Here is a 20,358-nt window from a genome sequence, read left to right as displayed (position 1 = left end):
GCGGGCAGTGCGCCTCCTCTGTGTGCGCGCACCACGCAAGGGAGGGGCCTTGGGGGTGGTGAAGGTAGTCCCCCAGCCTCCCTCCTACCGGGGGGCAGCCCAGTCTGGGTAAGCCACCTGGAGTCCTCAGAGTCCCCGCACCCGCTGCCCCCAGATCGGGAGGGACAGAGGGGCGCACATTCGTGTGCCAGCAGCTGGACAGAGTAAGACGGACCAGACGTAAAACGTAGTCAATTTTATTCTCCTTAAACCACAAAATAGAGTCTTTGGTTGTACAAACATCACTAGTTACAGTCTCGCCAGGAGGTCCCGGCTGGGGAGGGCGCCGTTAGTCAGTGGCTAGAACTCCTCAGGGGACCTCTTTAAAATGCTACCGGCCAGGTTAAAAGACTCGGGGCAAGGGTGGTGTGGGCGCTGGCAAGGCCCCCACCCCAAGTCGGGGGAGGCACCCCGCCCCTCTAGGAGGGAACTGGGCCCAGGCCTCGGCGCCCTGGCCGCATGGCCCGGCGGCTGCTGCATAAGGCTACCTCCTCGGGACCCGTGGAGCCTGGAGAGGGCCTGCCCAGAAGCACCATGGCCACCTCTCCGTCCTCCTCTGGCAGACCTGCAGGCAGGGGCAGGGAGCGAGTGAGCAGATGGGCCTGGCACCCTGGAGTATGGGGGCACTGTTGGGGGGGTGGGTGGGGGGTGGCGGGGCCTGCCCTGGCCTGCCAACTCACCTGGGCTCGGACGTGGTTCCAAGGACCTCAGCTCCTCAGCGAAATCTGGGGACTGCAAGGGGGAGAAGGGCTGGTCAGGGACTACCCAGACCTGCCTGAAGCCCCCCGTAGGAGCCTGGGTGAGTTCCTGCAGAGCCCTGGTTGGGGGGGAGGGGGAGGAACCGGGAGGATATGGAGCAGGGGACAGGCTGGGAGACAGGCTGAGCGGAAAGCGGCAGGAGCCGGTCATGGCGTCCTACAGAAGGGCCGGAGGGCCCGGTACCTGCATGTCATAGACAGGTCTGGAAGAGGGGAGGGCAGCAAACACCCTGTAGTCAAACTTCCTCCCAGACAAGGCCTTGAAAGGACAGCGTGAGGAGAGAGGCAGAGAGTGTAAGAAGAAGAGAAGGTGGGAGTCTGGATCCCTGCCCTGCCAAGGGTGGAAGGCAGGGGAGGGCGGCAGCTGCTGGCTCCTCACCAAGCGTCCCGGGGAGGTGCCGGTCTGGGGGCCGAGGTCTGGAGGAACAAGAAGGGGTCGTCGGGAGAAGTCCGCGCCACAGGCCGGGCTCCCGCCTCCCGCCCGACCTACAGACCTTCCAAGGGGGTGGGTGACGGAGTAGGCGCGGGCGAGGGGGCCTCGGCCAGGCGCTCCAGAGGCCCCCGCTTGCTTCGGCCCTCCTGGGACTTGCTGAGGACCATCTGTGCGCGGAGGGCGTCCTGCTCCAGGGACTTCATCCTGTGGGCGGGCGGAGGGTGGGCAGCAGGTGGGCAGCACCAGGGGCGCGGGCAGCGGAGGGCAGGGCGGGGCGGGGCCTCACCTGGCCGCCCTCCAGAGCGCCCGCTTCTCCGCCTCCAGGGCTCGGCGCTCTGCGGGGGACAAGGCCCGCTCTGGGGCCGGCAGCTCGGGGCTCTGCACACGAAGCCGCTCCTGGTGGCGCCGCTCGGCCTTGGCAGTCCGCACTGGGGCACCGCCTCCCTGCGGCGGGGGAGATGCAGGGCCGAGCCTGGGCCGGGCGACAGGACAGGAGGGCCGGGTGGAGGGGCGCCGGGCACAAGCGGAGGGGCGCTGTGGGCAGGGGCTGAGGCGGCCCTCCCCAGCCTCACCCTTCCGCCGTGGGGCCCTGGCCGGCCCAGGGCGGCTCCTCTTCGGGCTCCTCGTCCTCGGGAGCATCGGCTTCCGGGCGCCCCGTGTCGGCCACCACCTCGCGCAGCATCTGCGCCCTTTTCTGCTGCAGCTTGCGGGCTACGGGGAGCGGCGGGTCACGCTGGGTGCCGGTGTCCCCTGTCCCCCACCCCACCCCCGTGCCGCCTGCTCACCCTCCTCCTCCTGCATCTTCCGCAGGTCGTCAGCGCCCACCAGTGACACGCGCTTAGGGGGGCCCTCGGCCTGGGGCACCCGAACCTCTAGCTCGAAGTACTTCTGCCGCTCTCGAAAGGACAGCTGCTCCGGCGAGGCCGTGGGCCCGGGCGTGGGGGGCTGGGGGAAGCACGCCCTCAGACCCGGCCCCTCGGGTGTCACACCCTCGCAGGCGCACGCAGCGGGGCACCTGAGGGCTGCCCACCACCTACCTGGGCAGGGGTGTCCAGGGGCGGGTGCAGGCCGGGCACAGCCGCGAACGTCCTATAGGCCTGCTTCACGTTGGCTGGAAGCTCAGCAGGGGAGGGCGGGGAGGGGGGCTGGGGACCCGGTGCAGTGAGCTGAGCAGGGACAGCTGTCCCTGCAGCACCGCCCACCCCGCCACCAGCTGTCCTTGCTGACTGCCCCCACCCCTGTCCCCCAGGTCAGGGCACTCGGGCTGGGGACCATCTCTGCCCCTGGGGGCCGGGGAGCCCCTTGGCCAGGCCTGAGCCAGCGGCTGGATCACCCCAGGGTTTGTCTGCAAAGGGGTTCAGGTGAGGGGTGTGAGGGATGGGGTGGGGGGAGAGAGATGGCGCCAAGGTGGGCAGCTGGGTGCCCAGGAAGCAAGGCCAGCACTCACCCATCTGCTATCTGTCAGCAAGGGGCAAAGGCTGGGCGCTGAGCTCCAAGCTGGCACTTCAGTGTCTGCCCCAACCCTGCCACCAGGCCTGGCCCTCCCCATGCAGCAGAACCGAGGAGCCGCTGCAGGCAGGTGGGGAGCTCGGGGCAGGGTGGAGTGGCCCCCGGGAACTCCCAGACATGAAGACAGATGGGGGCAAAACCGCCAGGCACTGGGGAAGGCTGCCCTGAACCCCATTCCCCTCTACCCAGGAGGCCACAGGGAACTCCCCAGCCCGTGATACCAGCCAGCTGGGCCAGGAAGGGGCCTGCAGGCCATCCCCCTGTGGGATGGCAGCTGGGGAAGGTGTGTGCCCTGGCACCCTCCCCAGAGGAGTGGACTCTGAACACAGCACCCCCACCATGTGTACTCACCTGCTGGTGGCCAGGGGAGCAGGGGGCCTCAGCCATCTCTCCACTTGCCGCAGGCAGCACCTGGAAGAGCCGAGAGGTGGGTGTGGGGAGGGTCAGGCAGGGCTGAGGGCCCCCGAGGAGGAGGTGGGGAGTTGCCTGCCTCAGTAGCACAAAGGCTGGTCCTCAACGCCCTGACTTGAGCAGCCCTGAGACATCTGAGATGGATGGGCTGGGCTGGGCTTCTCCCGGGTGGGGTGGCCACCCTCCCTGTGAGCCTGAGGCCCGTCAGCCAGGGAGGCCCGGCCCCTGCGAGCCACCCCCAAGCTGTGCCCTTTTCTGACAGAGGACACTGGGTCCCCTCCCCTCCTGGGGGCTTCCTACTCTTGCCTGTGTGGGGCTGAGCACAAAGCCCCTTTACAGGCTCACTCAGCCCCCAGCTGGCACAGCCCTCCCCACCAGCTCTGCGGGGTCTCCCAGCAGCAGCTGACGCTGGGCAGCCCGCCCTCCAGGGAAGGGGTAAGAACCACAGGCCTCCGCCCAGGGCCCTGCCCCCACTGCAGCACTGGCCCTCCTCCCACCGTGCTCCAGCAGTGGCCCCTGGGCCCACACAGCCCTCTGCTCTGCCTTTAGTCTGCCTCTGAGAGGTGGGGGGTAGGTGGCAGTGGGTGCATCACAGCTGGGCTCAGGGGTGGAACAGGACAGACGTGTGCCGGGGGGTGGCGCTCCAGCTCGGGCACCCTAGCTAGTCCCTGTCCTGCTTGAGGGCCCTTTAAGGGCCTCAGCCCTCTCCCTGGGGGCAGGATCCTGGCAGAGCTCTGTCCTGCAGGGCCTCAGGTGAAGGGAAGGAAGACAGGGGTAGGGCTGATGGACAAGTGGGCAGAGGCCGGAACAGGGGTGTGACAACCAGGGACTGACCCTCTGCATGCTGCCAGTGCCAGGGGTGGCGGCCAGGGCTCGGCAGGCTGGCTTCAGGCTCTCTGGGCTCCGACCCTGGGGGGCAGAGTGGACACAGGGCTGCCGGGGCCATGCTCGCCAGAGTGCGGGGCGGACAGCCAGGCCCAGGGACGCTGGGCTGTGGGGGGGAGCCTGCCATGCGGGGCGGGAGGGCCTGGGCACTCACCGTGGCCTCCGGGCCCCACAGTGGGATCTGTCCGGGCAGCTCCTTCTCCTGTGAGCAGAGGAGACAGTGGTCGGGGCCGACGGCCTCAGGCTCCCAGCCCAGGGGCTGCTGGCTGCGGGCGGCTCTGACCTTGCCGGAGCCCTCGGGGCTCAGCTCCCGGTCGATGGAGGAGATGCTTTCCAGGCTGTTCCGGCGGCCAAGGCCAGCCGCAAAGGGGTTGGCGATGATGCCTGGGGACACCTGCGGGGGAGGGGCGGAGTGGCCACACCCGAGGGAGCGGCTGGGGTGGGCTCTGCTTGCTCAGGACTCCAGGCCACCATTGCCTCTGTGCCCAGGGCACCCACAGGTCGCGTCTGCACACCATGCTCCTGAGGATACGGCGATGCAGAGCACCAGGCGAGAGAGGTCGGCCCTGGACACGCACCCCGGAGCACAGAACCGACAAGGTGATGGGGCGACAGTGAAGAGCCCATGGCACAGAGCGGAACTGAGGCCAAAGTCCCAGTGGAAGGAGGCCGACAGACTCCTGACGTCAGAAAAGGCCGTTTAAAGGAGGAAGAGTTGACTGTGGTGTTGACCGGAGTGATGACGACAGCAGACGTGAACATGCGCTTCTCCAGCGTAAGCGAATGTCAGGACGTGAAAGGTGCCTGCTCACAGGCACAGCCCAGCCCCCGAGCGGTCCTGAGACCCTGACAGCCAGGAACACGCCTGGCGCCCACATCCCGGCTCCTCAATAGCCCTGTCCACTAAGGGAACCAGTGCTCCTTGGAGAAAGAAGGTATGGGAAAGTGTGAGGTGACCCCAGACTTTCTGCTGTGCTAGAAAGGAGGCTGCCTGAGGGAGGTGGGTGATGTGAACAGGACCCCGGGCCAGCCAGAAGCCCTCTTGTCAGCTCCGTCTGGATGGCTGGAGCACCAGGTATCAACAGCAGCAGTGACAACTCTCACCACGAGTTAAAACGGAAAATCTGTGCTAAGGAAGTCAGCCGCCCAGCGCCTGTGGAAGGAGCAGTGGGGAGGGCACACGACTGCCCTGGGGCTGATGAGGAGCCCGAGGAGAAGCGGGCTGCTGCACTCCCCAAGCACCCGCACAGCACCTGTCAGTTTCTGGGGGAAAGCATCACCTGGTGGGGTGACCCAGAGACGCCCCCATGCAGGCACCACCCGTGGGTCTGGTGGGAGGCCCTCCAAGACAGTGTCAGCTCTGTGATAACCCTGCCAAAATGCAGCCACTGCAGCTCGTCCTGAGGAGGCACTGGACAGACCCCAGTGAGCACCATCCATGCCATGATGGCCTGTGCTCACCTGAAGTTCCAGGTCAGGCTGGGAAACAACCAGATGCCCACATGCCTTGTGGCTCTAAAGGTCGCCTTTGACCATTGGTGGGAGGCATGCAAGGCCTTTGAGTGAGAGGTCCTGTCTACTGTTCTTGACACTTTTCAACTCTAAAACTGTCACTACTTTATCTACTTACTTCTATCTTTCAAAACAGAAATAACAGCAGGAGAAACCGCACTAATGCAGATGCTGGCCTGGGGGCCACCGAGAGGGGATTCAGACTCCTGGAGGGCTGTGTTCACAGCTGGCAAAGGTTTAGCATGAGCAGTGGTTTGTCCTCCCGGCCGCAGGGTCTTCGCTCCCCAACTGGAGGCTGACCTGGCGACGCGGCAGGGAGTGCGCCGTGTCCTACCCTCTGGACCGCCGGGGAACTCCCAGGAAACTCCGCTTTTAAAGTCATCTTTAAGAACTGAAAACGAGTTCTGGCCTTCCCCGGTGGCCCAGTGGTTAAGAATTCACCTGCCAATGCAGGGAACACAGGCTCGATCCCTGCTCCAGGAGGATCCCACATGCCGCAGAGCAGCACCAACTACTGAGCACGGGGTCTAGGGGCTGTGCTTCCCGACACGAGACGCCACCTCAGTGAAAAGTCAGTGTGCAGCAACAAGACCAGCGCAGCCGAAAATAAAACTCAGACAAAAATAAGCCTGACTGTATGACAAGCTGGCAGTAGGACAATACGGAGAATCATTTCCCAGTGACTTGACATAGTGTTTTGACTGTACCTCCTAAGTGGATAAATCCTAAGGACATAAAGAAAACTTAAAATGCTATTAATAAATACTAGTAATAACATTGATATGGCTTTTTGAAATCAATAATTGTAATATCACTTAATTTAATAAAATGACTTTTAAGATGAGAAAAAAACAAAGATAAAGTCAAAAGAATCAAAGCCTCCTGTCCTTAAGCACTGGTTGAAAGTAACAACCTCACAGATTTTTTTCCCCCTAGAAACCTGCCTCCCGAGGACCCGTATGCTGCAGAGGCCCAGGAGCAAGGCCACAAGGACCAGCCAGTGATGGTCTGAGCCCCACGCCAGGGCTGAGGCAGGAGACACAGGGATGCCTGGGTGCACCATCAGGCTGGTGTGTCACCGGCTTGTCACCGCGGTGCCCATGCGGGCACCCTGCCTCACGAGGACCACAAAGACCAAAAAGCAGTCACCATGGGGGCTTCCAGGGCAGCCACTTGTTATTTAAAAATCAACCAATGAAAGGAAAGAATCAGAGTGTTTACCACACATCTCCTGTACAAAATCTTATTTTAGGATAAAAAGTAGCTGATAAAATTTCTTCTTCACAGAAGGATCATTAGAAGGACTGAAAACACTAGATGAGGAAGGAGTAACTGAGGCAGTCTTCCTTCGATCAGTAATCAAGGAAACATGGAAAAGAAAGGCAGTCTTGATCAAAATCCGAAAGGTGTTTTTTCTGAGAAGGCTACTAAAATACACAAAACTTTGGTAAGTGTGATGGGCAGGAAGAGACGGCAGAAACCAGATCAAGACGGTGATGGGACCACAGAAATGGAGGGAGGAGAGAGAATGTTCTGGACCTTGCCCCAAACATGCTAAGCACCAGTCAGCAAGCTCTTCGAAGTGCACAGTGGCCCCTGCAGCACTGCCACCAGCTAGCCACCAGGCCTGCCCGCCTGTGCGGGGCCCTGGGTCAGCAGCCAGCACAGCAAGGACAGGCAGGTCCTGATGCCAGCCCGCCGCCTGCCGTGCAGAGGTTGGGGAGGACGCCAGGGCACAGCTCATGCGAAGACGCGCTTGCAGAATCCAAAGTTTGGAGAGATGGCTGTGAACCCTGATTCCTACAGGAGTTGAAGGGGTCACCACAGAAGAAGCAGGTGGGCTGAGGTTAAGAGAAATGGGGCCGGGTGGATGACTGGTGTCCTGAGGGATACATGTCGCCCCTTTTTCTTTCAAGCACCGAGCTAGCTGGAGGAAACCTGTGGGCTGCACCTCACAGTACTTGCACAGGGCTGTAACAGCCATCAATGAAAGGACTCCAGAAAACTCAGCACTCATTTTGGAGAAAATTCTTACAGGTTATAAATGGCAACAGCCGTCCAAGTTTAAAAGAATGTTATATAAACTACCGCCTCCAAGTCGGCACAAGGCAAGGTCACTGTCCACCATCACCAGGTTCCAGGGGGGACAGAGGAGCCTGACCTCCCAGGAAAAGAGGACCTGCAGCCACCACCTGGGCCTCAGGGCTTCCTCCTGGAGATGCAACAAAGTCACTGATGAGAATCAACAAGGAAGCAAGAGCAACCTAGGAATGTGCCTGGAGAAACATTACTCACACAGTCACAGAGCTCAAAGTTAACCCCGAGCTCCCAACCAACTTACAGAACTGGCAGGTCCGTTTGGAAGAGAAAACACACGAAAATAGACCAAAACTGTCGAAAGGAGAAAAACAGTGGGTGACTTCACTAGTTAGGTCTCCTGAAATATACTCTAAAGTGGCCACACCGAGGCCAGCAGCACTGGCTCAAGAACACGGCCGGCTCCCGGGGCCAGGGGATGCAGATCCAGCCTACGAGGGAAGTCAGATCTCCCCCGATCGCTGGGAGAGTGATGGACGGTCCAGTGCATTCCACTGGCACGGAAGATCCACTTGCTTGAGAAGCAATTCCAGTAGATTGTAGTGCTCTGTTTTCTAAAAAATAGCTTTGATAATCTTGCCCCAGAGAGGGTTTTTATCATCAAAATCCAAATCCAGACATTATGAGGAAGGTTAGACAACGTCACTCACAGTATCCATGTTTCTATAACCCCAGAGAAGCCATTGTGAAGTAGCAAAAGACAAAACCCACTCATGCCCTACGCAAAAAGACAGAAGCTTACAACGCAAAAGACGAACTGTGAGTTACGTGAGTCACACGTCAAAGGAGGCCAGGTCCAAGGAGACAAGCCTGAGGCTGGGCGGGGGTGGGAGACGGGGCAAGCCTGCGGCCTCAAGCCCAACACCCCTTCTTCCAGGGTGCTGTCCTGCAGAAAAGCCCCCAAAAGCATCAAGACAGGCTCTGAGCACTCTGGTTGGAAACACAGCACAGACAAAGCAACCCAGGGAGAGACGGCCAGACAGTCAGAAGAGCCCGGCAAAGCCTCTGTAACGCTGGGGAGACACCTGCTCTGCTCTTCGCCCTGGAATGTATTTACTCTCTTTGTACTGAAACCTTAAAAATAAGTACACGTGCTGACCGAAACATGTAAGGTCATACTTTAAATGAGAAAGCAGAAGACACGGCCCTCTCTGGAAAACCTGAGCAAGGTTCTTCACCAGAAACAACAGGTTAGGGTTCCTGCAGGCACACAGGGATGTGGGCACAGAGACCAGCACAGGGGGTTCCAGAACCCAGGGTGTGGGGTCCCAGTCCAGCACCCAGGCAGGAGAAACAAAGACAAATGCACCATCCTTCCCAGTTCAGGAGACGACACACAGAAAGAGGGGGACCCCGCCTCGGCAGTGCAGGGACAGGGGCAGTAGGCTGCCGTCCCAGAGACCCACTGTAGCCCCATCCCCAGCAAGGAGGCCCGCAGGGAGCTGGCAGTTGCTGCGGGGAATGAGCCCCTGGAGGCGGGGGCTGGGGGCTGCTGCAAGAGAAGCAGCCCCCCTGGGCTGATGCTGGAAGCCTGGGGACAGCAGCAGCACAAGACAGCAGGGGCCCCCAAGAGGGCACAGCCAGGTCGGTGCAGGACACAGGCCAGGCTGGACACCAGGCCTCTGCAGCCCAGTCCCGGGCCTGGCAGCCGACACTTCCTCTAGGGGCGGCAACGGAGAACCGCTGGGTTCCCACAGGCCCACCCAGGCATTTGAGTGGGGACACGGGTCTGGGCCCTGAGCTCCCAGCTAAGGGGCTGCCAGAAAGCAGACCAGCGCCAGGCCAGCGTGGCGGGGCCCAAGGGTTTGCAGGCGGGCTGTGTCCCGCTCTGGGCCGTCCTGCCCTGGCCTGGCGGCCCCAGGGCACAAATGCTGCTTGCCTGGTTCAACCTTTTCTTTGAAGACACGATCAGGCCTTCTGTACACATGCTCTGTCCCACCAGGGTCATGAGTGGGGCCGAAACAAGGGCCTGGCACCGGCACTGCATGGCTCCCCCAGGTCTGACTCGCAACGGCCAAGCACGTCCTGGCCCTGGTGCACCAGGACCCTCCCGGCCACAATGGGGGCGGGACGCAGTTCCTGTGGCCAAGCGCTGGCCGGTGGGGGGGGGGGGGGGCACTGACCTCGGGGGTGGCAGCGCTGGTGTCGAAGCCGTCGCAGACCAGCACGGTCAGGGTGTCGCCCACGCTGCGCAGCAGCTGCACGGCCTCTCCGTGCGTCAGACCCAGCAGGCTCTGCTGGTTCACCTCCAGCAGCCGCAGTCCAACCCGCAGACGGCCGTCTCGCCCAGCTGCTCCCGAGGGGCTCACCTGCAGGGAGACTGCCGCGCTCAGGACCAGCCCCGGACCTGGGCCCCTCCCCGCCTGAGAAGCCCACGGGGCAGGTGGGCGAGGGGGAGCTCACCTTGGAGATGAAGATCCCCTCATCGGTGGGGTCGCAGGGGTTCCCGGCGTGGCCCTTGGCGCCCCCACGGATGCTGATGCCCAGCCTCTCCCCGGGGGCCTTCTGGATGCAGAGCTCCCGCATGCCCGGGGGCGGTGGGTCCCTCCGCACGAGCAGCACCAGCTCCAGGCAGGGCCGGAGCAGGGCGCTGACTGCTTCCTGGTGCGTGGCCTCCCGCACGTCCTGCCCGTTCACTGCCAGGATGCGGTCCCCGACCCGCAGGCCACTGCGTGCAGCCAGGCCCCGGGGAAGCACCTGTGGAGGGAGGGCCGGGCGCCATGGGCAGGGGGCTGGGCCACCCTGCACCCCAAGATGCCCACGGGGCCTGCTCTACCTTGGAAATGAACACGCCGGGCTCCTGGACACCGAATGGGTGGCTGGAGTGGTCGGACCCCCCAACGATGCTGAGCCCCAAGGGGCCCCCTGCTCTGGGCAGACAGATCTCCTAGGAACATGGAGGAACAAGAAGGGTGGCTGGAACAAGCCAAACATTAAAGGAAGGCTTCCCAAGCACAGTGGGTGTGTGAGACCCAGGAGCCCCACCACAGGTAGGCCGTGTGACGGTGCAGAGAAGACTGCAGGGGGAGGGAGCCCCTACGGAACGACGCCGTGTCCTGGAGCCTGCGAGGACAGGGCCGAGGCCCTGTTCTCCCTCCAGCGGGGCCGACAGCCACACCTAGAGCTGTGCGGCTGTGGAGAAGGGGGCTGGCTGGTGGGCAGGGCCAGGGCTGCGGTCTCACCTCCACTGGGTACGGCCCCTCCAGGGCAGCGGCCAGCAGACCAGGGGGCAGTCTCAGAGGCCCAGGCTCCCCTGGGGCGGCAGGGGCAGCAGTAGGGGGCAAGGGGGAGTGGGGGGAGGGCTCGGGGCGAGGGGCCCCCCAGCCTCCCGCTCCAGCAGCAGGGCGATGGTGGGCGAGGCGGCGGTCAGCAGGGAGACGGCATGGTCGTGCCTGGCCTCAGTCATGTCCACCCCGTTGATCTGCAAGAGTGCAGCCCATCAGACAGCGCCAGGAAAAGGGGTTCATGGGTGCCGGGCAGGCCTACCGCCGTACTCACGGAAAGGACTCGGTCGCCGACCTGCAGGGTGCCTGCCCGGTGGGCGGCGCCCCCCTCAGCGATGCGGGAGATGAAGATGCCCTGCAGGGGGGACGACGAGTGGGTGTCCGCAGGCTGGCCAGGCCTGCCCCCCGCCCCGCCCTGGCCCTGGCCCCAGCCTTACCCCGTCACCGGCCCGGTAGGGTGTGGAGCCTTTCCCACCTGCAATGCTGAAACCCAGCCCCTTTTCACTGCGCACGAGACAGGCCACATGGCGCTGGCGGGGCGGCCCGGGGGGCTCGGGCGGGAGCAGGGGCAGGCGCAGGCCGCCCCCGCGCCGCTCCCGCGGGCTGTAGTCATCCTCGGGCCGCAGGGCTGTGACGGTGACCGCGTTCTCAGGCTCCACCATGCGTTCCCGCCACAGCCGCATGTGCACGGTGGCACCCGCCCCGCGCAGCGCCTCCACGGCCTGCTGGTGCTCCGCTTCCTGCAGGGCCACGCCGTTCACCTGCCACACGGCACTTGTCAGCCTGCCCTCCGCAGGCGGGCTGGCTGAGCGGGCACAAGCCACAGCGTGCCAGGGGCTACTGCCCCCCTCCCTGTGGGTACCGGCTACCTATCTGGGCAACACAGGGCTAGGAGGCCCACTGTCGAGGAAGCAGGAGACTCCCCTGCTAGGTCACAGCACCCAGTCCTGGCGCCCCTGCCCCGCACACCTGCTCCTTATCTGAGCAGTCCTGGGGAGGATGCCTAGGGGTTCTACGCCTCTGGTCCTGCCCCGCGCTCTCTGAGCTGCTGGGACACAGCAGCCCCTCCGTCAAGTGAGTGCAGGGTCACTTCCTCCTGCCCCCATCGTCCAGAGCAGACTGCCCTCTGACTCCCCGACAGGCACGTGGGCTCCAATGCTCCCTGCCCAGATGCGGGTTTCTGCCTTGGACTGACCTCCGGTCTACCCGGAGCACTAGCTTATGAGCTCCATGCCTCACAGGGGTCTCATGCTTGGGGCTCTCAGGAGGAAATGGGCACCCCCTTTCTGGAGGGGAGGCAGCCCAGCACCAAAAGTGGGACTGAGAGGTCCCAAGGGTGTGCACTTCAAACGGTGGCCGGGGGGCTCACCTCGAGGAGCTTGTCGCCTACTCGGACCCCAGCCCGAGCCGCAGGGCCCTCCTCAGACACCCGGGAGATGAAAATGCCCTGCAGGACAGACAGAGACAATCCAAGAACGTCAGCGGATGCCCTTCCAGAGAGAGGCCCTCAGCAGCTATGCAAGGCCCAGAAGCCCCCCAGTCAGGGCTGCAAAGACACCCCAGGGTGCAGGAAAGGCAGAAGTGGGCCTGCAGTGGTCAGACAGCCTGGGTGTGGGCTGCTGTGGGGTCCCAGGCATCAGGGAGTGAGGGTATAGGTCAGTCCCGGGAAGTTTGACCCACACACAGCAAAAGATGCACCGGTGAAAGGGAGGTGAGGCTGAAAGAGACGGCGGGCAGACCGGCGGCCCTGACCGTCCTCTACGACGCTGCCCCCAACCCCGGCCTCCAGGACCTCGTGTGCTACCGGGGCAGGGCCCAGGGGCAGCACAGGGTGGGGCGGCTCCTCACCTCGTCATCTCCCTTGTAGGGCGTGGAGCCCTTGCCACCTGCAATGCTGATGCCCAGGCCCCCCGTCTGCCTCACGATGGTGAGCGTCAGCTGGAAACAGAACAGACGCGCCGTGTCCAGGGAGGGCTGAGGGGCCAGGGCCTGGTCCCCTCCGGCCACCAGCCACCTCTCCCAGGGCCGGCTTGGGCCACAGAGGAGCTGACGAGGTGGGGGCTGCCAGGCTCCAGGGAGCGCAGGCAGAGGGAGTGCTCTCCTGTGGGTGACGGGGGCCTTCCAGGGCTGGAGCGTCGGAGGAGGGGGGCACACCCTGCACCTCCTCCAAGATTGGCCACCCCTGCCTGGAGGCCGGTGCCCTGTGGGTCTAGCGGGCACCCCAGACCCTGGCTCTGAGTTTGGGGAGGAGGCCTGAGCAGCAGCGGGAAGGAGACGGAGAACCCGCAGCCCGAGAGCAAGGCCCGCGAAGCCCGGGGCAAGAGCACAGCAGCAAGCGAGTACAGACCTCTTCCTCCTCAATGCGAGCGGGCTCTATCAGCAGGTTATTGGCCTGGTCAAACGACACCCCCTGTTAGGACAGGACCAGCAAGGACATGCAGGTCAGCTGCCGCCCGGCCCCGCCACCTCCTTGCCCGGCCCCGCCATGAGCAAGAAAGAGAGAGAAGACCACACCAAGCTCCCACAGCCTGAGCGCCTGGCCCTTCCCGCCTGGGTCTGGTACTGCCCCCAGGCAGGGGGTCCCCTCAGGTCAGGAGGCCTGGCTGCTGCTGCCGACCTGCCAAGTGGGCAGGCTGGGCCAGTGCCAGGTGGGCCTACGCCTGGCTGTGCCAGCTCTAACCGTCCAGGCCCTCCCAGCCGCCATGGCACCAGGCTGTCTGTGCTCAGCACAGAACCACAGACATGTCAGACATGGGGCTGCTGCGGGGCGGGGCATCCCATGAAGACAGGGGCCTGTGAGAGCTAGCCCTCCAGAGGCTAGGGCAGGCAGAGGGGCCTGGGCAGAGGCGGGAACTGCCAGGGGCTTGTGACGGGGCTACAGGGCCAGCACGGAGCTTGCAACTGAGTCAGCACCCAGCCTGCAGAGGAGAATGGGGAGCTGGGGACAGGCATCTCCCATGCCAGTTGCCTCAAGAGTCTCCTGGGACCCACGCCAGTGTGGACCAGGGGGCCCGGCTAGTTGGGTTCAGGCTGGCGTGTGGGGCCAGACCCACCTTGACAGAGGGTGCAGAGGCCACTGCCTTCTCCTCCTCTGCTGCCACTGCCGTCTCCCCCTCCTCTTCCTCCTCAGCCTCGTCTTCCTCCTCCTCCTCTTCCGCTCGCGGAGCCCAGGACATATGGGGGCCATTGTGCCAGCTCCCAGCCCCCACTGGGCCCTCACTGTCTGGCGGTGTCCCCTGCAGGAGGGCCACCACGGCCTCGGGCTGGGGCAGCTTGGAGATCTTGAAGTGCTTCTTGTAGTGGGGCGTGTCCTTGCGGATGAGCCTTTGTCTGCCCCCTGGCAGGGGCCAGGGCGCCTCTGGCTGGCCCTCCTCGCTCTCGCCGTCCTCCCTGGGCAGGAGCAGCGTGTCCTCCGCGAAGCGCACAGTGGGCTGTGAGAGCTGAGCATGAGGACTAGGCCGGCCCACCCCCAAGTGCAGGGCCCAAGGCAACAGACAGGCGCGGAGAGGGCCTGCTGCTCAAAGAACAGGGACAAGTAATGAGCCAGCGAGGGGCACAGAGCAGTCAGGGGGAAGAGCAGGCTTGGGGGCTGGGAGGCTCTGCCCACCGTGCTCTCAGCAGCCTGAGGCGGGGCCCCAGCAGGACTGTGAGGAAGGCCCTGGTGTCTGGGAATGTTCCAGAGGGGAACGTGTGGTAATGTGGGTGGGCAAGGCCCAGTCCAAGCCAGCCTTGAAGTGAAGACCCTCCTCCCCCCGGCCTCGCCCCGGCCTGGGGCAGCCTGACTCCTGCTGGGCGCCACACAGGGAAGAGCGCACCTGGGGGCCCACCTGAGAGAGCCGACTGGTGCTGCCTGCACACGTGCTTGGAAAGGAGGCGGGGTGGGAGCCTGCAGGCCCGCCCCTGAGGAAGCGGCCCCCAAGGCCAGTCTCACCTCCTCGTAGGTCTCCTCCATGACCTCCTCCTGGGTGGCTGGCACGGGTTCCTGCTGGCTCAGCCCCTCCTCCTCGGCCAGCGGGCCCTCAGGCTCGCCCTGGGAGGCTGTGCCGGCAGACAGGTGTGAGTCTGCACTCAGGCCAGACTCAGTGCTCAGCCTCTTCTCCTGTGGCAGGGGAAGGCAGTGGGTTGGGCTGCCCCTGGAGGATCCCACATTGCAGGATGCACCCCAGGGCTCCCTGCTGCCTGACCACAGAGCCTCGGGAGCTTCCCCTCCTAGCTGCCCCCATCCTGCAGGAAGTCTGTGCTCATCCTCTGGGGTGCCTGCCGTCCCACCCCTAGGGAAGCCACACTTCCAGCTTCAACAGCTGTGGATACACAAAGCCACCCTTCTGTGGTTTGAACCCTCAAGGCTTATTCCAAAAAAATCACAAGGGCAGGGGCTGATAAGTCCCCGAGCGAACGCCAGCTTGAGGACGGGCAGGCGCCCCAACCAGCATGAGCATGCCTCCCGGATCAGCGAGGGCAGCTTCCCGTGGGTGGCTGTGTACTGTAGACATAGGTCCTGCCCCAGGCACCAGGCACCATGCTGTTCCCAGGGGTCCTGAGCTAGAGGAGCTGGGCCTGCCTGACTCTGAACAGCCCCCTTCATGGAAGCTGACAGTGTGGGTGCCCTTGAGACGTGCCAGCCCATAGGCCCACTGCTCCAGCCGCTCCTGGCTCCTCACGGGCAGCTGCCCCATGTCCACGCCACATGGCTCTTGTGTCTGCCCAGTGGCCCTGGGTGGAGGCGGCCTACTCTGCAGAAGGCGCGTGCACTTGGCCCTGAGCTTCCCAACCAGCACCACAGCCTGGCTCCTCTCCTGGTGGGTTCCCCATGCCCACGCCGGCCAGAAGCCCCGCACTCAGCCTGGGGCTCCCACGGGAAGGCCTGTAAGTCAGGTGGCTGTCCCTCCCGTGGCCTGCTGGTCCCCATAAGCACCTCCTCAGAGAGCGAGGGTGGCACAGGGTCAGGCCTGCAAGAGGTGGCTTCGCTCCGGCGCTCCACACCCCTCTTCATCACCTTGAGCTCGCTGGGGTGTGGCGTAGCCCGACGCTGCAGGCCCTGCAGTGGGCACAGGGGTGAGGGGCAGGTGGGGCAGGGGTCAGGCGGGGGTGGGGAGGCGGGAGCCCCCGGGGACCCCACCCCGCCATACCCGTTTCTCAGCAGCGGCTTCCTCTGGGTCGTCGTCGCCCACAGGGGCCTCCAGGAACTGGATGACGCTGACACGGCTGAGCGGGGCATCTCCCCAGCTTTCCGAAGGGCTGCTCTGCAGCCCAGGGTCCTCTGTGGAAGCACGTGTCAGGGGGAACCCCACCCCGCCCCAGGCCCCGCCTCGCCCCAGGCCCCGCCCCCAGCGACCTACCGAGGCTGGGCAGGGGCTGCTGTGGCAGCAGGTAGCAGGTGAGCACCTTCTCGCCCGTCTGGGTGTCATCCTCAGTCTGGAACCGAAGCATGGGCTGCGCCTGGTTCTCCGCTAGCCACAAGGCCTTCAGGTTGAGGTGCGTGAGTGCGAAGGGCAGACTCTGCAGGCTGGGGGTGGGGGCGCAGTCAGCTTAGGGAGAGTCAGGCCCAGCGCCGCGGGATGGGGGCAGCACTCACCGGTTACCCGCCACATCCAGCACGTGTAGCTCAGCCGTGTGGGCGAGTTCTGGCGGCAGGACGGCCAGGCGGTTGTCCCTCAAAGAGAGGACGCTGAGTGCCACACAGCCCCCAATCTCAGGCGGCAGTGCCTCTAGGTGGTTGCGGTCCACGTTGAGGTTGGTCAGCTTGGTCAGTTTCCCCAAGGAGTGGGGCAGGGCCTGGCCGGGAGGAGTGAGAGTCAGAGACCAGCAGGAGCCCGAGGGTGCAGTCTCTGCCCTTGCTCTGGCCCCAACGAAGCAGATGTCTGGCTCCTACCACTCTGCACGCCTCCAGGTGCTCCCCCAGTCTCCCTGCCTCCCACACTAACTCTGAAACCAGCCCCACCGTCAGCAGGTTCTCAGTGAGGATCAGCTCCGACAGGTTCTCACAGTCCCCGATGGCTTCTGTCACCTCGCACAGGCGATTCTGGTCCACCTTCAAGATGGACAACTGCTTCAGCTGACCTGGTGTTGGGAAGACACAGCAACAGGCTCAGTGGGGCCGGGAGCCTTGGACACTCACGAGACTGAAGCAGCCTGCGCTGGCTCAAAGATTCCTGCTTCTGCACTGTGAGACTGCTGAGACCTCAGCCTCCCTCCAGACGCGCGCTCACTGCCCCACCCTGCTGCCAACCGGAGCAAGCCCAGTGGCTCCTGGGTCCCCAGGCCCTCATCGTGCCCTCACGAGCTCACCACCAGCACTCGCCACCGCGCACTGCCTCAGCTCCTCAGGTGCTAGCACGAGTCATGGCACTGTGGCCCAATGCCTCCCCTCCGCAGGGACGGGTCCCAGAACCCAGCAGAGCCAGGGCTCCTCGCCCCAGGACCCCGCTCGGCCTAGGTTCACACTAGCCACGCCCCTCCCAGCACTGACCAATGCCGTCTGGAAGCCGCTGCAGCAGGTTCTGTGAGAGCAGCAGGTCAGTGAGCAGCACCAGCCCCCCAAGCTCTGCAGGCAGCTCCTCCAGCCGGTTCTCCGACACATCCAGGCACACCAGGCGCCGCAGATTCCCAAGCTCCTGGGGGTGGGTGCAGAGGGTCAGGGGGAGGGACAGGACCGACGTGGGGTGGCAGCCACACCCTTACTCACCGGGGGCAGGGCTGATAGCTGGTTCCGGTCCAGCCACAGCTCCCGCAGGTTGGGCAGGGCTCCCAGAGTGTCAGGCTGCAAGAAGAGGCAGGACAGGGTGATGGCCAAGGCTCCCTTGCCCTGCCTGGCCCCGCCCCACCCATGACAGCCCCACCCTCTCCACACCAGCACTTCCAGATCGTTGCCTCCCAAATCCAGCTGTTCCAGCTTGACCAAGAAAGACAGGGACCTGCAGAGGAAACAGAGCAAGGTCTGTTGTGGCCAAATGGCCCATGGTCCCTGGGGCTAGCTGCTGGCAGGGGCGAGCTCACTCACGCAGGCAAGGACTTGAGCAGATTCTCCCGGAGCTCCAGGGTCACCAGGTTGGCGAGGCTGAATGAGACCAGGACAGAGTGTGAGAGGAGGCAGGATGGTGGGGAGTAGTGCAGGAACAGGGCTCGGCTGAGCCCCCCGCCCCGCAGGAAGGCACTCACTTGCCCACATCCCCAGGCAGCGCCTGCAGGGACACGTCATTCAGCGCCAGGTGAGCCAGACTGCGTAGCTGAGTGAAGCCTTCAGGGAGCCTAAGGAGAGAAAAGGGTCCTCAGATGCCCAGGCCAGGGCTGCAGAACCCCCACGGCCCATGCCCAGCCCTGGTATGGCTACCACCCACCTAGACAAGGGGTTCCCACTGAAGTCAGCAATCTCCAGAGCTTTGCAGAACTTGATGCTCTCGGGGATCTCAGGGATGTCTGCGAGGAGAAAGGGGTCACCATGGAAAGATGCCCACAGCCTCCAGGAGCTCAAAGCCTTTCCTGCCACCCTTAGATGCCACCCCATGCCTGCCCCAGCTCCACACCATTCCGGGACACATCCAGCTCCACCAGCTGCATGAAGTTGGCCACCTCCGGAGGCAACCGCTGGATCTCGTTGTCGCTCAGGCCCAGCTTGCGCAGGTTCAGTAGCCTAAAGAAGGGCTGTAGGCAGAGGGTAGGGTCAGAGTGACAGGCCCTGTAGCGAGGGCCCCTCCCTGCTCCAGGCCACACAGGAACCCTGGGTCCTGTCCCATCACCCTGGTCTGCAGTAAGAAAAGCAACAAGATAAAAACATACACAGCTTCTCAAGCTTCTGACTCCTTGACTTCTGACACCTGGTCCTTTTGTGTTACCTCAGAGACACACCTCCCCGCCTACCACCCCCCACCTGCAACATCGCCAGCTGACCTACCTTACACACTCAAGTCTTAGTCTTAACTGAGAAATCACTTCCTTTCTCTGACCTGACAAGTCTCTGTTCCCTGCCCTTTGTGTTCCCTCAGGGCTCTACCTACCATCTGAATCACCTCTTCGACCCACCCAGCCGGTGGGCCCTCCAAAGCCTGCAGTAGTTTCTGTGACTGTACCCCAGCAACCAGCCCAGCCTGAGACACTGACAAGAATTTGGAAACTACCAAAAAAAATATAGCGAAAACAGCAGGGGCCACAGATCCGCATAAGGAGCCCTGGTCCAAGTTCTGGAATGAAGCCACACCCTCTGTGGCATGCAGCCCCCAGGCATTGGGCCACTTGGCACCCCATCTCCAAAAAGGAAATCCTTTTGTGACCTGCTTCCTTTAACCTTCTCTCCCAAGTGGCCTTAGAAGGAAAGCAAGCTGACGGGAAGAAACAAGGCAGTGAGAGGTAGATGGAACACAGGCTGGTCAGGGACAGACACCATAAGAAGGCTCCCTCTGACCCCGCCCCAGCACCCTATAGGAAGAGAGCAGTCAGGACAGAGGCTGGGCTCCCCCTCTAGAGTAGTCCAGCAAGTTTGTATCCATCAGCCAAGCCGGTTAACCTTCCACCCCGATCTACCTCAAGCCCATCCACCTTCCCCGGCGGCTTTCCATCTGTAGCTCCTCCCCTAGGCTGTGACCATCCCCCCCTACCCAGGCAGGTACCTGATGACCGATGCCACCTGGTGCCAGCGCCGGCGGTGGGTGAGGAGGGTGGGGCTGGCCAGGGTGGGGCTCTGGCCAGTAAGAACCAGCAGGGCCGGCTGGGCGCTGCGGTGTCCCGCGCAGGCCAGGGCCGGCTGAGGGCTCGGAGTAGCGAACGGTCGCATCCATACTGACCCTGCCGACCTGGAACGAGGGCTGGGCCGGCGGCCACTCACCTTGGGCAGCTCGCGCAGCTGGTTGGCGTCGAGGAGCAGTTCCTCCAGGCTGCGGCTGTACCGATAGATCTCCTCTGGCACGGCCTGCAGCGAGCAGTGCCGCTTGTCCACCGACTCCACGTGCCGGTTGCAGCGCCAGAGCGGGATGCACTTGAGCATGGTGCGGGCGGGCGCGGGATCCGGCGGCGGGCGGGGGGCGGGGCTCGGCCCGCATGAGCTCCGGACCGGGGGAGAGGCAGGGGCGGCCCGGGGCGGCGGCGGCGCGCTGGGCCGGGCCCGCGCTCGGAACGCTCGGACCGCGGCGGCCTGGGTGGGGGGCGCGGCCCGGACGGGGCTCAGACTCTCAGGACACAGCGGCGGCCCGGCATCCCGCCTGGCCCACTTGACCCGGTCCGTCCGCTCGCCCGCCGCCTATGCCGCAGTCGGAGACGCCTCCCCTGCCCGCCGGACTGCCCCGCCGACAACCGCCGGTCGCCGCGCAGCCCGCCGGGAAGCCGAGGCCCGCCCTCGCCGCCCCGAACTGCAACCCCCACAAGGCCCTGCGGCGCCGGTGCCTCTGAGTACCCGTAGCGGCGCCGCGCACAGCCTGTCGGGAAGCTCGAGTCGCCCCTGGCGCAAGGAACGGTGGGAGCTGAAGTCCGCTCAAAACCTGCGCTCCCTACGGCCAGCGCC

The 20,358-nt window shown here is 64.0% G+C and overlaps 1 protein-coding gene and 2 long non-coding RNA genes across 3 annotated transcripts; 2 read left to right on the top strand and 1 right to left on the bottom strand.

Annotated features, from left to right (window-relative positions):
* Window positions 1-220: 220 nt before the first annotated feature.
* SCRIB (scribbled planar cell polarity protein) lies at window positions 221-20,176 on the bottom strand. The gene is given in 38 exon segments (XM_018045180.1): window positions 221-604; window positions 720-771; window positions 982-1,056; window positions 1,177-1,214; window positions 1,292-1,434; window positions 1,517-1,702; window positions 1,803-1,941; window positions 2,016-2,175; window positions 2,268-2,375; window positions 3,091-3,150; window positions 3,985-4,059; window positions 4,190-4,237; window positions 4,319-4,429; window positions 9,768-9,953; window positions 10,048-10,341; window positions 10,421-10,531; window positions 10,827-10,942; window positions 10,945-11,065; window positions 11,143-11,223; window positions 11,306-11,629; window positions 12,238-12,315; window positions 12,717-12,806; window positions 13,216-13,278; window positions 13,922-14,299; window positions 14,800-14,967; window positions 15,784-15,906; window positions 15,998-16,128; window positions 16,208-16,374; window positions 16,444-16,643; window positions 16,810-16,928; window positions 17,338-17,482; window positions 17,554-17,628; window positions 17,719-17,782; window positions 17,869-17,925; window positions 18,027-18,116; window positions 18,206-18,284; window positions 18,392-18,509; window positions 19,687-20,176. Coding segments are annotated over 38 exon segments (4,878 nt in total). The 5' UTR covers window positions 19,846-20,176; the 3' UTR covers window positions 221-458.
* Window positions 2,436-3,019, top strand: LOC108634835. The gene is made up of 3 exons (XR_001917701.1): window positions 2,436-2,591; window positions 2,696-2,809; window positions 2,929-3,019. It is a non-coding gene; the product is annotated as an uncharacterized LOC108634835 (long non-coding RNA).
* On the top strand, window positions 3,081-6,328 carry LOC106502818. The gene is made up of 2 exons (XR_001917700.1): window positions 3,081-3,166; window positions 4,525-6,328. It is a non-coding gene; the product is annotated as an uncharacterized LOC106502818 (long non-coding RNA).
* Window positions 20,177-20,358: the final 182 nt, after the last annotated feature.

Source organism: Capra hircus, unplaced genomic scaffold (assembly GCF_001704415.2).
Source record: "Capra hircus breed San Clemente unplaced genomic scaffold, ASM170441v1, whole genome shotgun sequence".
Classification (NCBI taxonomy): Eukaryota; Metazoa; Chordata; class Mammalia; order Artiodactyla; family Bovidae; genus Capra; species Capra hircus.
Note: the sequence above shows the minus strand (reverse complement) of the source record. Positions and strands in the feature narration are given on the sequence as shown.